The 17,457-nt window shown below is 39.7% G+C and overlaps 1 protein-coding gene across 1 annotated transcript in view; it reads left to right on the top strand.

Moving 5' to 3' along the window:
* RAPGEF5 (Rap guanine nucleotide exchange factor 5) overlaps positions 1-17,457 on the top strand; it is a 155,711-nt gene that overhangs the window by 125,169 nt on the left and 13,085 nt on the right. Inside the window, exons 17-23 of the mRNA XM_053955047.1 lie at positions 1,839-1,988; positions 4,582-4,679; positions 6,417-6,539; positions 7,717-7,895; positions 11,161-11,251; positions 13,988-14,038; positions 15,112-15,199. Coding sequence (XP_053811022.1) covers positions 1,839-1,988; positions 4,582-4,679; positions 6,417-6,539; positions 7,717-7,895; positions 11,161-11,251; positions 13,988-14,038; positions 15,112-15,199 — 780 coding nt within the window. The remainder of the gene's footprint in view (positions 1-1,838; positions 1,989-4,581; positions 4,680-6,416; positions 6,540-7,716; positions 7,896-11,160; positions 11,252-13,987; positions 14,039-15,111; positions 15,200-17,457) is intronic.

Genomic DNA, 17,457 nt, shown 5'->3' with positions numbered 1-17,457 from the left:
TTGAATGCTGTCTGACTGATGGTGCTTCTGGAGGATGGGTCTGTCCAAGCTGCACTATGCCACTTGACCAGAGGTGTTTTATCCTCTATTGCAATCATTACCAGGGCAGCTTGCAGCCCATGGCCACTTCCTCCCTTTGACATTCCCTCCTTCTGACAGAGGAGCAGCACAGGCTCCTGGAAGAGATGACGTGGTCCATCCCAAGAGATACCACAGATAGAACGTTGGAAAGGTGTGAGGGGGAGAATCACTATGGTGGTTGTGCATGAGCCTCTGACCTGTGGGTTGATTTAGTTTAGTGTAAAAAGAAGGATAAATCAATAGTCCATTTATACAATGACATCACTGTCATTGTCCGTTTGCAAATGACAGAGAGGACATTTCAAGCAAATTTGCTGTAAGCAAGGTGTGTCAATCTGCATATGGAGTCCAAATATTCCTGTCACATTTTTTGAAATTTATTTTTCTACCTTGTAATTTAAAGTGCAGTTGGATGTCTCCAACTTCATGATGTGTATCCATTCTGATAAAAGATTCTGCCGTAGAATGAGCATCTCATTTACTCTCTGTCAGCAGAGACAGGTTAAAAAGGAATTAAAAAATAAAACAGCTTTTTTCCCCAATACTCAGTGTTAAGTTACCCCTTCATTCTCATATTCATTTTTTTCTTTACTACAACAGGAAAAAATCCCTTTTCTTAAGGATAGACTTCTTAACTGCTTCTGGCATAGTCTTCACTAATGAAAGTGCCCTGAAGCCATGAAATCTGTAGGACAAGCAAAAAGCTATTGCTACATACATCTGTCAATAAGGAGAATACAAAAAATACAACCGTTTTGGAGAAGAAAAGTTGTTCTGTGTTGGCATGGTAGCAGCCTGTCTAGAGTAAGAAGTGCTAGAGGAGAAGGAAATTGAAAGTTTAATTGAGCACTGAAGTGAGTGTGAAACTAAGAGCTATGATGATTCTGATTAGCAGATGTAATTTTCAAAATATTTATGCAAGTCTGCAGCTCAGTTTCTTCTGCTTAAGTGTGGCATATTTCAAAGAACTAGCTAGGGCAAACTCTGCAGAAGATGTAAACCTAAAATTCTGGCAGGCAGAAGGAGTGTACAGCCCTTTTTGTAGCAGAAGGAAGTAATTGCTGAGCTGACCACAGCATTCCCAGAGCTGAACCAACTAGTGGACCTCAGTGGAAGGAGTGAGCCCGGGGAGTTTCTCCAAACCAGTCCCATTTATATGTGCTGCTTGTGATTCAGGAAATGAGTTGTCACAACTGATTGTATGGCAGTTTGGGCAGTCTCTGCTGGTGCTGAAATACTCTGGTAATGCAAGGAGTTCAGATGTCTAGACAGATAAGTTATCAGGAGTGGTTGAAAACCTGGGAGCACTGTTTTTGCAAAGCTTCCTGCTCCAGGTAGAAATGGAGGTCCAAAATAATTTCTGCAGCAGACATGAAGTATACTGAAAGGGCAGTGATTTATCTGAACCTAAAATGTAGAGAGAAAATATGGCAACAGATGAGTTTCAGTGAAGATAGGCAGTAAAGGAAGTTGTCTGTGACAAATCCTCAGGGTAGGAAGTTTTAAATAGATATTGCTGTGGGAGTCTATGTTTCCATTTGCTTGCCACTCTAATTTCCCAGGGACAGGAAGTGGGGAGGGGGAAAACGGTGATGTTTATGCTTAGTTTCATGTCATTAGTGTCAGGGTACAGTGACTGCCCTTCCTGCAGCAGCCAGGCAGCTGAGGCACTGCTGTGGTGGAGTCTGCAAGTTTGTTCTTTGCTCTGTTCAGGTATCTCTGCCTACAGCTGAGCATGTCTTTGTTCCTTTGTGCAGTTTTCTGCCGTGTGTATATAACGGAGCACTCCTATGTCAGTGTGAAAGCTCAAGTGTCGACTTCAGCACAGGAGATTCTGAAGATCGTGGCAGAAAAGATCCAGTACCCGGAGGAGGAGTTGGCGCTGGTGACAGTGTCATTCTCTGGTGGTAAGTAACTTCCCTCCATCTGATTGCTTACCTTTTAGAGCATCAAGTAAGGGAGGGCTGGCATTTTCTGATGCAAGGATACAGCTGTTCTTCTGTGGGCCCACAGCTGGATGACCAGGGGAACAATGAAGAGCTGCTTCTCAGAGACTTGTTTCCATGGCAACAGCTCACTCTTGGGTGCTGTGGGATGTAGCATCTCCTGCCTGGGAAGGGAGTGTAAAGAACTCTTAGTCTCCAGCAGTATTGCAAGGTTTTATTTCTTTTTCACAGATGAATCTCCTGGTTTGGAATTTAAATTAATTTTGAAGTCAATGAGGCATGGTTTGCCTTGAAAATAGAGACAGGAATAGCAAATACTATATGCATGGCTGTTTCCTCATTTATGGCATAGGTAACAAATATTCTTCAGCTGAAAGGAGGAAGACATGTATTTGCACAATTAAGATACTGGGAGCAATCTCAGCAATATTTTGTAATTTTTTTACATATTTTGCCTATTATTTTGCCTATTATTTTAGTATTATTCATTAAATAGAAGGGCTTATTGTCTTTTTTAAGAAAGACTAGAGTGATTGTGGAGTGTTACTAGGGACCAGCCAAAGTCCCAAGATTTTCTTTGGTCTTTGGCAGGTCTCAAGCTCCTTGATCAGATTGTTTTGATCGTTGCAATGTTTTTTGGAAGCAATTTTAAACTAGGTACATAGAACCATGAAGCTGTATTTACAAAAGGACTAAGAGTGTAGAATATCTTGGCAATATTATCAGATAACATTAGTTGGTGTTGACCCCTAAGACAAAGGATGCGTCTTAAGTTACAACACTCATTGCTACTTCTTTGTCAGTCTAGTTAAATGAAATACACACAAGTGCTGGTTTGTTCTGTTTGTATCTTTGATTCAGAACTGGAAGGTCACATTTTTTTTCCTCCATGCTAAGCTCAATTAAATAAACGTATTTTTTGAGTGCACTGATGTGGGCGTCAGGGAGATGGTGCCCTGCTCTGGTTGTTGAGACCCTGGGCATGAAGCTGCCATTGGGAGCATTACACATGGGTGTCCTGGCCATCCAGGCTACATCATTTTCAGGCATACTCTTTTTACCCTTGTGTGTGCCCAAACTGACCTCCAGTGCATTTTACAGCACTGCAAAATTACTCTGCTGCTCTTGTTTTTCAGGTCTTTCTCTCCTGTTCAAGAGCAGGTTAAGTTTTGCTCCGATAGCAATAAATCTGGTTCTAACTGCCTGCTTAGCTAAAGAAAACCAACCATTCATAAATAATGAAACATACTATACTGGTTCCCAAGAAAGCCACAAAATGGAAGTGGTTGCCACTTGGTTGTTCAATGAGAAATAGTAAATAAGATGCAGGTATAGTAGGGGTTATGACCTTTATAACCCCTAAAATGTTATTTACAGTTACATTGCCTGAGTTAATTGGAAATACAACAATATCAGTATCTTTCTTCTTACTCATGCTGTACTGCAAGTAATAAACACCAACCTGCTATGCTTTTTTTTCCTGCCTGGTGTTTTTGCTATTTGTGTGACTTAGAACTCTTGTCTTTAATCCACTTGGAGGGCAGAAGTGTGAGCATTGGAGAACCTGTTTTTATTGTACTCCAATAATGAATAAGCAAACTCTTTATTTGAAATGACCTTGAAAAAAACATAATTGTAGTTCAGCATAATGTACCTGTGTATCAATGGATAAGTGAGCATGGATAAAAGGGAAAACTGTCTGAAATTATGGTTGGCTTTCAGGTTCCTCCTGGTCCTACTCCTCATGGGCAATGCAGAGTCCAGGGTAGCAGTCAGTGTTCTTGGTAGTTTTGGGTCTACCATTTATCAGGTCTCCAGGGGATTACTTGGAGCCCTCAAGAAGTGACAGTTTTTGCAGGGCAGTTTTTAAGCTGTGTTTAGAGTTTTTCTTTATTTTTCCCCCCACCTTTCTCTAGTTCATTCAAGATTCTGCAGAGCTGAACCAGTACTCTGGACTGAGGGAAAAAAAGTCCTTACCCTTTGCTACCAGTGTCCTGCTCTTTTACTCAGATATTTCTTAAATTTGCTCTAAGTCTAAAAGAATTACTGTAAATACTGTGTTAGTGCTCTGTGGGGTGAATTTCATGGTGATGGGATCCTTTAAACTTCTTTTCCTGTTCAGTGGCTGTGGCTACTGATTTAATCTCCACCCCTGGTTTTGTCTCCAGTGACACACAACAGCTCAGTCTCTGGAGGCTGAGAGACTCTGCTCTAACAAAATTCACTACATTTATATTAGATACACTGGGTTGAAATGAAATGTTCTATAAGGCATAGGAGGCTAGACCAGACGATTTCAGGGTTTCTTTCTGTTCTATGTGAAGTGCAGTTTAAAAGCAGAAGCAGGAAGCTTTTGTGCTGTAGTCCATCAGAGATATCTTGCCTTTATCTTGCCTGAGCAGGGTGGATATGATAGGTCCCCACAGAGACTGAATTTGATGCTTAGTTACCTTCTAAGAAGTGATGTGGCTTCACAAATACAGTTGTACCTTTTTTTCTCATATACAGCTTATACTCCTGTTCTGAAACTTCTGTTTTTTTGCTGTTTTTACAGAAAAACATGAGCTACAACCAAATGATTTAGCTATCTCAAAATCTTTGGAGTCATCCAGTCGTATGTTTGTATACCGAAAAGATCTGACTGATTCTTTGGTAAGGATTGGCATTGTATATTTCCCATTTTTTGTTTGTCTGACTCCAAATCAAAATCTTAGTATTCCGCTCAGAGGGCTTTTTCAATGCAGAATTTTTTTTTTCTTCCTTAATAAAGCTTACTGAGTTGCTCTATTCCTTAAAAAAAAATCTTTCATTAACAGCAGTTATTTGACTGAACAGTAATGGAATTTGTTTGTCAATTTTAAATAAACCAAAGCTTCTGTGCAGCTTAAGTCTTGCAATCTACATCAGCCTGGAAAAGCTGGCTTGTGTTTGTATCAGAATGGATGGGATAAGGATTATTCAGGGCTCTTGAGACTCTTTCCTCCCCGCCCTGCCTTGTGACTCTGTAGCATTTTGGCTGGTACATAATCATACAAAGTGATGGACAAATTCCCTGGAATTACTGCACGTGGAAATAGATGTCGTGTGAGTTCCACAAGACCCATCAGTGTTACTTACCCCTGTGTTGTGGCCAGCTGGTGTGTACCACTGGGGGTGTGTCCTCCTCCTTTCCTTCTGCCTGTCTGTCTCTCCATCCTCTCTCTGGTGCTGGGAAAGTCAGTGGATTGAGAGGCAGCAGATCCTCTCATCCTTCCCTGTCTTCAGAAACCAGGATTGCAACCTCCCTCCCTCCATGCTTTCCCAAAATCTCAGTGAGGCAGGCACAGTCAGGCACTTTGGTGTTCCAATAGCTTTCTACTAATTATGCAGATGTTTCTAGGAAAGAGTAGGGGCTGTATCGCAGCTGACTTCTACATGTTGTCAGTACCTCTAGGATCTGTGCATTCATCCTCAGGATAAGAAATGTCTATTTGCATTTTGTTGGATCAATGTGCCCTGAAGAGCTGGCATGCCACTATCATTGTAATCTGTCATCCCCATTATCTCCGACATTCCAGCCATCTCTAAAAATGTGAATATTAAAGGAAGGTTTCCAGCATAGACAGGTGACAGCCAACCTAGTTTCATTAGTTACATAACAAAAATTGCAAAACTTGCTGTAACTGTCTGAAATCAAAGTAGCATCAAAGTAATGGCTTAACTGGTAAGAATAATCTTTCATCTTGGCAGATGGTTCATGTGCCAAGTTTCAGACTGATGAGGTTAAAAAAGCCAAGAGAAATGCAAAACTTTGAAAATCCCAGCTAATAATGAATACCAGCAGTACCACTGCACTCCACAGTAATATACTAAGTAAATTTTATGAATCAGAACCCACAGTGTTTTGCTCTTTGTTGATTACATTTGGGGTAGATTAATCATAAAATATATGGATTTATGTTATTTATAAAAGTGGACTGGAGTGCAAGTTATGTGTATTTATTCTTAATCCAATGTGTTTTCAGAATGATTCTTTTATGTCAGAAAATTTAAAGATGTATTATTTTAGATTTTATTTTCTGATAGTTTGAGGGATTTTATTTTCATTATGCTGTCTGCTTGGCCAGTGTTTTATATTCAAGGTTGGGAGAGGGAGAGAAAAGGAGAGAGGGAGAAGGCTTCACTCTCCAAAGCAAATCATTGATCCTATTGACCCATTTCCCATTTCAAGCTATTTATTAAATAGGTTACAGCTCTTTCATTTTGATTAGTGGGGAAAAAAGCCCTCAGAGTGCACTTAGAGAAGATTACCTACTCAGCTCTGTTTGGTACCTTAGTCCAGTAACTGTTTCATTGCAGAACCTTTGGCATTTCTTGAGGAATTTGTTTTGCTCTTGTCTAATCATTTAGAGCCCATTTTCTGAAAATGAAGAATTACAGCAGAGATCTGTGAGGATTCTGGGAATTAACACCTGGGACCTTGCCTTAGAGCTCACAAACTTTGACTGGAGCCTCTTCAATGCAATTCATGAGGTAAGAAGCACCACATCCACTTCCAGGTATATTATTGTCATGCAGCATTGCATCATTGTGATGCATTTTGGAGCGTTGGTATTCCTGGGTGCTTGCTTCACTGTCATGCCAACATGATTTGGCAGCTCCTCAGTAGTGGTCACAGGTCCAAGAGTTATCTTGCAGTCTGGAGACTGAAAAGAATTGTCAGAGGTTTGTAACATTCCTATGTTCAGGCATCTCATTTGTTCCCTGTATACCTGATGTGTTTTATTGAGATTAGCCTCAAAAGAGTAAAAGACCATGATTATGTTCTAAAAACCCTCTCTGTGAATGTGTTACATGTGCAAAATGTCCTATGCACTTGATAGTGTTTCAGTGAATATGGGATTCCAGAAATAGTTGTCTTTCATGTCCCTTTAGCCACCAAAACATTCACAGTTTCAGCAATTTAGATGGTCACATTACTGTTCTTGTTAGGCTGCAGTGAGATAAAAAATACTGGGCAGGCTTTATTAAATGAGATAATGGTGCACTTCAGGTTCTTTCAATGACTTTGATAGATTCTGGTTTGTGTTGCTGAGTAAAACACACAGGTAACAGTAGAAAAGCTCTCTTGAAAATACTGTTTACTGAAAAGCATCTTGGCTTTCTGAGAAAATGAATGCAAAATTGCCTTGCTTTTCACCAGATACTTTCCTTTTCTTTCATTTTGGGTTTTTATTCAGTTTAGACACTTTAAATTTAAAACTGGCCACATTTGGGATTTTTTTTTTAACAGAAATCAAGACCCACACATCTATTGGTTAAAAATTGGCTAATACAGAAACAAGTTTGAATATGAATTTTTCAGATTCTGCAGTGGTTTGATATGGTTGATTTCTCATACTCGAACAGAAGTGATGAAATACAGAAATAGATTGTTTATATCTTATACTTGGCTATAGCCAGAAATGCAACCTTGGGAATTCTAACAAGAAGAGCATATCTTGCAAGATTTCCAGTCCACCTGCCTTCTGTAATAAGTTTCTGGATTTTGCTAAGCTAAACCTGAACCGTTTGTGATTGGCTCATGGATAATGAAAAAATAACCATTTGTGACCAGACCTTGTTTCAAAAACATAGTTTTAAATAATTTACAGTCCATTTATATTTAAATTGTTTTTATATCTCTAATGGTGTTGTCAATGTCTTCCAGCAAGAGCTGATATACTTCACGTTCAGCAGACAGGGCAGTGCTGAAAACACCGAGAATCTCAGTCTTCTGCTTCAAAGATGCAATGAGGTCCAGCTTTGGGTTGCCACCGAGATACTCCTCTGTAGCCAGCTCTGCAAACGTGTACAGCTAGTGAAAAAGTTCATCAAGATTGCTGCCCAGTAAGTTGCTGGCGTTGCAACAGAAATCCTTGAATTCACATGGTTTGTTTGGCAAGAAGTAGGTAGAGAAGCAAAGAAAGAAAACTAATTTGTCGTCCTGTGCTTTGATAGTGTAGTAAGTGTACCTACATAAAACAGTCCATAGATAACAGCAGAGCCTGGTCAAAAGGAGGCATGGTGGAGTGTGTGCTGCTCAAATCTCCCCTGGCAGCTTAGCTACTGCTGTCTGCAGTGTCAGCTGCAACATCCCTGATGGTGCAGAGATGGCTCCTTCTGAGCTGAGATAACCTCAGGACCATACAACAGAACTATTTTGGCAGCAAAACAGTCACACAAGGCTAGATAGAAACAAAAACATTCTGTTATAAACTTGAAAGTCCTACTTCTAGAGAGGAACCTCACTGCAATAAGCTGTTGCCACATGTAATCCTCTCTAGAGTACTCTTTTACTTATTGGCACGGTAGGCTTTTTCATGTGTTAGATTTGACAGTCTATTCTGTTACTAAATAGTACTGCCATTTATTCTATGCCGTGCAACAGAATACAAATATATACTATACACAGAGATTTCTTTTCTCTGTAATCATTTTTTGTCTTTGTAACCAAGGAAATGGAGCAATTTAAATATGTGCAATCATGCTCCTCACCTCTCTCTCCACTTGCTGGTCTTCTGCAATATTTGAATATGCATGTTCGTGGAAAATGTATAAATTGTTCCCTTCATCGGCTGGGCTGATTTAATTTGCAAGGCACTTACATACAAAAGACTGTTCTCTGCTGAAGCAGTGCCTTTAGAGAAATTAATTCTTCTAATCTAATCTAGTGTAACTCATAAATGTGATCCGATTTAGTTTGCAAGTTGTGTGGTATCCAGTAATATGTTCATTTTCTGCCGTATCAATGACCAAAAAATGGTTGGTTCCATGTGCCTTGCTTGCACCATTGTAGCATTAATTTGCATCCCAGAAAAGTTTTGTGTCAGTCCTACATGAATAAGAATATATTTGTTACCAGACTAAAGTGTTGCTCTATTTTTATTCATCCCATTCTGTTAAGTGAAAAGCCAAAGTTATGGAGACTAAATACAGTTGTCAGTAAACAGTAGATAGGCTCTCCCCCTGTATTGCAGAAGCATCCATCACTGGAGAATGTAGGTGATGAAATAAGAGAGTGTGTAGCTTTCACGAGTTTTTTTTTTTTTTTTCATCATAAAAGCTGCTTTCTAAACGAGCACACCACTGTATCTCATCGGTTCTGGAAGAGTTGATGAGAGAAGAACAATTAGGGTGGAAGGATGGTGTGCTAAACACATCATGATACAAGCCAAGCAGCCCTCCTGTTTTGTTTATGACTAAGGCAGAGAGATAGGGAACTATGAACAGCTTTGGCTGCTCCCTGTTTTCTGCTCACAGATTCAGCCAGGAATCTTTGTCTGGTCAGGAAGCCACCAGGACTCAGATTTCATGTTCATCATCTGTGTGCTTTGGTGTTGAGGAAAGCATTTTACGCAAGCGTGTCAATGCATAAAAGGGAGACAGAGTTTTTGAAAAACAAATCCATACACTTCTGTTGATGAGTAGTCTAAAAGAGAAGACAAGTGGTTCAATAAACAAAATTAATTAGCATGTTATTGGGAAAAAACATCCTGGGGAGCTAAAGAAACAAGTCAATGTAAGGTTAGAAGAAACAGATTACAACAGCAGCCTTTTGGCTCCCCAAGCAAGCAGTGGCCGACTGTGAGAGACATCCCTTCTCTCCACAGCTTGCTGTGAGGAGTGGGCCCACCCAACAGACTATTTATGCAGGCTGCGTTGGACACCTTCCTTGTTTTGAAATGAGTTGCCTTTGGGAGCTGCCTGGCTTTAATGATAAAAAGAATCTAAGCAACAAAGTTGGGATTAACTTGAAGACAGCTGAAGTGAAGTGAGAAACACACTGTCTCAAGATAGTACACAGTGATAAGGGCAGGCTTTATAAAACTTGTAACAAGTTCTGGCCATTTTCCAGGCTAAGGCCTTGGCATGTACTTTTCCCTGATGATAAATCCCAGTGAACCCAGTGGATTCATTCATACTTTAAATTGTCTTAAAAGAGGATTCACACTCTCACACACAAATGCACGCAGGTATTTGTATGGTCTCCAAAAATCTGCAAGAGACAGGGCAATATTTTTGTTTTAAAAGGACTCAGTATTTCAGGATTTCAAGTTTCCTGATGAACTAGGAAATGGATTAGAAATAAGCATGGTCTGATTGTATACAGTAAAATGTCAAAAAAATAGAGGTATTGAGCAAATTCCATCCCAGAAATGGATGGTTCCAGCTGTACTGGAACCAGTACTAGCTGCAACTGGTTTATAGGCATATGTAAATTGAACACTAACCAGATTTTCAGACAACAAAAATGATGAAGGATTGCAAATGCATTGGAGGATAGATAGAAAAAAAATTATCTAAGGAGTCTAGTGGCATGTGCAAACAACAGTAGGATAAGATTTAATTTAGATAGATGCCAAGTAATTCAGCTACAGAATGCTAATACTGAGCTGAAGAAATAAATGCATGATTGTAAAGAACAGCACTGTGACAGAGGTCCTTGGGTGATAATAGATGACAAATTAAAAGAAAGGACAAAATGTTATGCTGTCCCAAATAAATAATTTGCTGTTCGTTTTATGATTGCATAAGAACATGGAACATTAATTATATTTCTTCTTCCACCCCCCACTGTCTCACTACATGAGAAAGTAGTGAAGGAAATAAGAGTTAAATATGAGTTAAAATAAATTACAAAGAATTCAATGAAGAATAATAACAATATGGAAAAGCAAATTGCAGGCCACAACTACAATGAGAAATTGAAGGAACCTATGCTGTACAATTTACAGAAAAGATGAAAAAGAGGATGAAAATATTTATTGTACAACAGAATAGAGGTCAAGGAATTATTCTGTGTGGTAAAGGACAGCTGGGAGTAACGTGAACATTGAAAAGGGAAAATTACTTTTGACAGCAAAGGGAAAAAATTAACCTGCCAACAACAGGGTTGATGAGACAGTAGAATGTTTTCTAAAAAACTTCTTAGAGACCCCATCACCTAGACTGCAGGTGGTTATGAGAGGACATTTAATGAGTTCATTATGTGGAAGATGATTGTATGTTAGTGCTGAGAGTTGAAATGAGACTCAGTAACCTAGGATACGTGTGCATTCCATTTATCACTGATTCTGAGTACAAAAAAAAAAATCATATTTTTATTCCTCAGCTGTAAAGCCCAAAGAAATCTGAATTCATTCTTTGCAATTGTTATGGGTCTCAACACTGCATCTGTGAGCCGGCTGTCTCAGACCTGGGAGGTAAGACACATCTTTATATCTTTCAGATGCTGTCAAAACCATTTTGCACAAAGGCTGTATACTGGTGAATTACCTTTTCTTTCTGATTATTATTTTTTCATGCTGAAATCAAACATAGAGGGAATGTTGATGGAGAAAATTCTTTGTGACCTGAAACCTTAGATACGCAGGTATTAAAAAAAAACCCTAAATGTGTCCTTCCAGAGTTTTAAATAAGAACAAAGCATGGAGATCTTATCCCCTTAAAACAAAATAAATTATTCTAGCATTTTAAGTAGATGTCAGAACAGAAAGTCTTACAAAGGTGGCTCCAAACAAGCAATACCTTATTATGGAATAATTTCATTAAAAAGCCAAAACAACAAAGTAGAAATAAACCTTCTCTAGTTGTCTTTCATCAGTTTTTTTTTTTTGCAGCTGCTCATCTTGAACAACAAAGTTAGGAAATGAGCCATGAATAAGGAGCATACTGGAGAACAGAGATTATTTGCTACATACAAACTACTGGTTGCTACATAGAGCATGAGTGTGTTTAAAGGAGGGTCCCACTGGGATCTATATTTATGTTGTGGATTTGTTCCCATCCAAATGGCATCCGTATTGAGTTATAGTATCTGCCAGTTTAGTATTGTATCTGCTGATGAACCAAATACTGGGGAAGGACTAATTTAGAAGGGTGGGTTGAAGCCTTATCCCTCCTTCGTGCCCTTAACACCACAGGTGTGCAGTACTCCAGAAATATCAATCTGTAATTGTGACAGAGTGACAGAGAAGGGCTGTGATCTCCTGCCTTGGAGATATGCCTGAGCACCAACAGCTGGGACCAAAGGGCCATTAGAGACTTACAAACCTGTCTGACACTATCCAGAGCAAAGTCTCCCCCCTTAGCTGAAAACCATGCATATGGAAACATCACTTGTAAGTCTCAGGCTTTGACACACAGAGGAACAAGGACAGTGACTGTTTACAGGGACTCAGATAGGCAAGGAAGAGCTGACTTAAATAAGAGATAAAGTAAAAGTTTTAGAGAAACTACATACCTGAGGACGATGACTATGATACATATCTGAGGACGATACCCTTGCCTCTGATATCTCTAAAACACCTCTCTGGGGGACATTTGCCATGGCCTCCTCCTAAGTTGCCTTCATTCAGTTTCTCTGGGCTTTGTTAGGAGAGTGGAAGAGACCAAGTATGGTCTCAAAGGCAATGATACAGATCTCTCCTGCACAGAGACATGCAGAACTCTGCTCTGTGCTGAGGCCTCTGGAGATCATGCGCTGCCGGTGGACTTCTCTCAGGAAGAGCAGAATATGTTGTTTGTCGGAACAAAGAGTGCATCTGCATATGTACCACTGTAAATATGTCACGTTTCTGTGTGTAAAATATTTATCAAGTCACATCCTTTCTTTTTTTTAATTTGTAAAACATCATTGCACTGGAAGTTTCAAAAGCAGAAGGTTATTTGCATTAGTAATGTGACTTCTAGAAAGTAGAGCAATGTTTTTAAATTAATTATAATTACTTACACATGTAAATGAAACAACCTGAATTTAAGCAGCCATTTAGACTAAATCATATTGGCTCTGCACTTGATTTCTTAAACAAGTAGTATGCTCCCAAGCATATTCTACTTTTTTTTTCCTACAGTATCCAGTGTTTTCATGAGCCTCACTTTCCCTGATTTAAGATAGAAAAAAACATGCAATTGCAGTTCCATGTTCAATCATTTTAGCATTTTAATAATGCACATCCACTTAATCTAATTGTTCTAAATCTCTTTTCTCTTGGTGGTGTCACTGTGGCTGTCAGGATCTAAGGACAAAGACAAGACAGGATTTGTACTAAGAGGGGATCTCTTTTACTAGACTAGCTACTATGGCTGGAAAAAATAGGCAGGCTTTAAGGTCCACACAGCATTCTTCAAGTCTGAAATACCAGCATGAAAATTTTAATTGCAAACCATTACTTTGAGTGTAGTGATGTGAATCCATTAAAGCATCTTAGAGACAAAGAAAGTGGATGCTTGTGGAGTAGAGCAGGTGTTGGCAGGAGGGGCAAGACAGTAGTTTGTGCCTGGGCTCCCTTAGAAAGTGTTTTATGCAATAAAAAAGTGTTTTATGCCTCTCTGTGGCATTAGGAGCAGATACCAGAGACAGAGTAATCAGTTTATTAAGGAAATGTCTCACTTTGGCACCAATATGTGCCAGTGTTAACCCTATCAACACTGGCATGATGTATAGAACAGCACTGAGTGGGACACCTGTTAATTTCTAGAACCCATATTCTGGGGGTAGATTGATTACAACAAATGATTTAACATGGATGTGATCAGTTTCTGAATTCTCAGCCTGTGTTACTGCATCTAGCTTGATAAGGATGTTTAGTCATAGAAGCTGGGGAAGAAAGTAAAACCAGCTGCTAACAAGTAATTTCCATAAAAGAAGATTGCAGGTCCCCAAGACGAGGCTGCAGGGCCCAGTTCCTTGCTGTCATTGCACTGAACGTGGTCTGTAATTAGGGCCCTGGGAGCTGAGGAGCCGGGGTTAAGTGCATGTTGGTGCTTTCAGCAGGCACTTCACCCAGAGCAGTCTCATGGAAAAATTACCTCAGCATTTTTCTGCCTAAATCAAATTCTCTCTTTAAATCAAATTCTCTCTTTTTTTTTTTTTTTTTTTTTTTTTTTTTTTTTTTTTTTTTTTTTTTTTCTTTCCCTCTCTGTTTTCCACACTTCAGAAAATTCCTGGGAAGTTCAAGAAACTTTTCACTGAACTTGAAAGTTTGACGGTAAGTATGGTGTTGACAGCAGAAGAACATTGCTAGCTTTACTTGCCTTCCTCCTTCCTAATTTCTTTGGAGTCTGCCTGTTATTGTCTGGAGTTGGACTTGTCATGTCAGATCTGTGATTTGCTGAAGGCCACGTGGCTCTCCAGAGCTCTGAGGTGGTCTGCAAACATGAAAAGGAAAGAGGCTCTGTTCCTTACCGAGGGAGGAAGGGCAGAGAGAGGGAAATGTAGTTTCACCAGTATCAGTTTGGGAGCTGTTCTTTTTCCCTGGTAGCTAATCAAACTTTATCTGAAGCAATATGCTGCAGATCAGGAGAAAAAAAAGACCATCTCAAGTTGCAAAAAAACAAATGTCAAAATCTGAGGCTTGAGGGTCTTTGTCAGCATTATCAAAGCAGAATAAACAAATGTTTCCTCTGGCTGTCATGGAAGTGGGTGCATGGTAAGATCACTGCCTGGCATGAGGAACAGGAGATCCAACCTTTACCAGCTGTCCTGCTTCTGTACTTGGAGTTCTTTATAAATGAATGTGTTTTAAAGATTCTGTGTGAGCTGGTGTTTACACTGGAAATTGAGATGACTTTTTGAACTGCCTACATAATGCCACTGAAACATACTATCTTACTTTCTTTGAAAGTCTCCAGCATGCTCCACGGATCTCAAAGCAGTTTTTGTTGGGATTTTTTGTTGCTGTTTGGTGATGTTTGTTTTGGTTTTTTTAAAGAAGTTAATCAGCAATACATTCAGGATACGTTTTGTGCTATACAATAAGAGATTTTGCTAATAGAAATTTGTGGGGAAATTATAGAGCAGTCCAAGTGAATCTATTCTGCTGTTTCCTCTCAATTTAGCACTGCTTCATCTAAAGGAACATAATTGCTTTTGTTCCTTTCACTGTTTACGTTCCTGTTCAGTTTAGCATGTCAGCTAGCTTAGAAAACCTTTAGCTACCTTGCATCCCAAAGAAACCTTTTATATCTAAACCATGTTCAGATCATAAGCCTGTAATGGATTTAGAATTGCTCTTTTTATAGCCTATTGATTTTTCTGTCTATTACTCAAATGGTTTTGTAGGATCCTTCTCTGAATCACAAAGCTTACAGAGATGCATTCAAGAAAATGAAATCTCCGAAAATCCCCTTCATGCCCTTACTTCTGAAAGGTAATATTAAAGCTTGGCTGCTCTTCACTGTTGTTAATTAAAATAAGTGTAAGGTGATTTTTCCTTCAGATGCTCTTAAGATGAGTATGTGACAGATATAGTGGTATTGAGAAGATAGAACTTGGTCTGGATAATAAACTTTTTTTAAGACAGTGGGAAGATCCCAGTTTTCACACAGGTCTTAAAACTGCATACTGTCCTGTTAAGTGTTGATAGAGCTGTGTGCTTTTGCTTTGGCCACATCCTCTTCAGTGGAGAAGTGTGACCCTGCAAGCCCCTGAACCTGTGACCATGGTCACACTGCTGCTCTGAAATGCCTGTAGGGAGATGCCTCCCTGCTTTGCTGGGATGAACCTGCCCTGGTGCCACCTGCAAGCAGAACTTGTCCTGTCTGTCTGTCCTTAGAGGAGGGGATTTCCAAGTCTCTTGTAGGTCTGAAAGAGATAAATAAAGTCTTACTATCTAAAATATTTTTTTTAAAAAGTCTTAAAATAAAGTGCAACTACTTGCTAATGCAGTGAGCTGGGCAGCTAATTAAGTGGCAAGTATTTCAAATATTCCATTGTCTTGGAGTCATTAATTATTAATTGCCTAGCCTTTGAACATGGCAAATTCATTTGCTTATTCCTGTATTCTGAAAGTGTTCTCTTTAGGCTGTTTATTCCAACCTGCTGCTGTGAAATGTTTGAAAGCAGTTCTGCAGATCAGTTGGTGACAGTTTGGGAGCCACCAGACACTTCCCCTCTTTGCACACATCAAAGGAGTTTGCATTAATTCAAATGGATACAATTATCAAGGCTTCAAAATGAAAGTGTTCTGGAGTATGTCTTCCTGCAAACAAAGGCAGCAGACATAAGTCACTTGTAGCAATGATGTTTGCACTGCATTACAATATGGTGTATAAGAACATGTACCTAGACAGCATTTGTATCTTTAACTTGTGTTGGAGATAGCAAGAAGACTTTGAAATTAATGCAGTAATGTCCTTCATTAAAGTGGTCCATAAGGAGATGTTGTCAAGGTTGGTAATTCCCAAAGTATTACACAGTGCAATGGAATTTATTCCATATCAAGCATATTTGTATTAAGGTCATTTCCAAGACAGTAAAATAGGAATGGGTAACATAGAAATCATTAATAACTCAGCAAATTGCTGTATTTCATCACAATAGGAACAAAAGCAGTTTCAATTAAAAAAATGAAAAATCTTAAATTCTGAAAAATAACTTCGGAGTGTCCTTTTAAAAGTTAATTAAATTTAAATGCAGAACTCTCACGGCACACAGACATAGCTTTTGAAAATCAGGCAGATTTTTCAAATGTGTAATAAAATACTGTGATATACTCTTATAACCTAGTTCAGATGCAATTTTCTGCTCCACTGAATTTATCTAGACTCTCAGTTGTTGGCTGCAAAGCAAATTTCTGTTCCTTCTGCCCTCAGAGATACACACATTGCTGTCAATGACTTAAAAAGCTGTGTGAAAATTTCTGCTTCCAGTATAGGTTTTTCATTAGCAGTGATGGACAGTTTTTAACTGTATTGATAATGACGCAAGTACTGCCTGTGTCCTGAAGTCCTGTCCTTTCTGTGTCCCTTTCCCCGGGTGCCCCAAAGCAGCCCAGCAGAGGAGGTGCAGAAGGTCGTGCTCCCTCCTTTCCCTCTGCTTTTTAGGATGCAGCCCAGCAGTAGGAGAGGTGCTGGAGGTTTTGGCAGCATGTGCTGTGCTTTCTGCATGTCCAGGCTGGCATCCTGCCTGTCCCAGCCCAGCCACCCTAGGGGCACAGGAGCTCTCCATCACTCCCCACGAGAGTCCCAGCCCCGGGTTTCCAGCAGCATTCGAAGCCGTTTAGCATTTCAATTCCAAGCAATTACAAAATGCCCCTCAAGCTGAGTGAGCCTTTGAAACCCAAGGAAATAAATCAGGTTGGCTGTTTCTGGGGAGGGTGAAGGTAGAGGTGGATGGGGGCGGTGTGTGACAAAGCTTCTCTGCAGGTTTCCACTCCTAAAATCCCCCCAAACCATGGGGTCCGTGTGGTTATCAGAGGGAATCCTAGCGGTGAGGACAGGAGAAATGCTGAGGGGCACAGATTGACTGCTGGGCTGGAGGCTAACACCTCTGCTGAGAGGGACACTTGTCCCATTTACTGTGTGACATTCTCCCACTGGCACACACAGCTGTGACTTTTAAGGAGTAATGGTATTGGAGTGCCATCTCATTCCTTTAGTATTTTCTCCTCATAGATCTCCTGGGTAC

The sequence above is a fragment of the Vidua chalybeata genome, chromosome 1 (assembly GCF_026979565.1).
Source record: "Vidua chalybeata isolate OUT-0048 chromosome 1, bVidCha1 merged haplotype, whole genome shotgun sequence".
In the NCBI taxonomy this organism is placed as follows: Eukaryota; Metazoa; Chordata; class Aves; order Passeriformes; family Viduidae; genus Vidua; species Vidua chalybeata.
The sequence above is the reverse complement of the archived record's forward strand: the minus strand, read 5'-3'. Positions and strand labels throughout refer to the sequence as shown.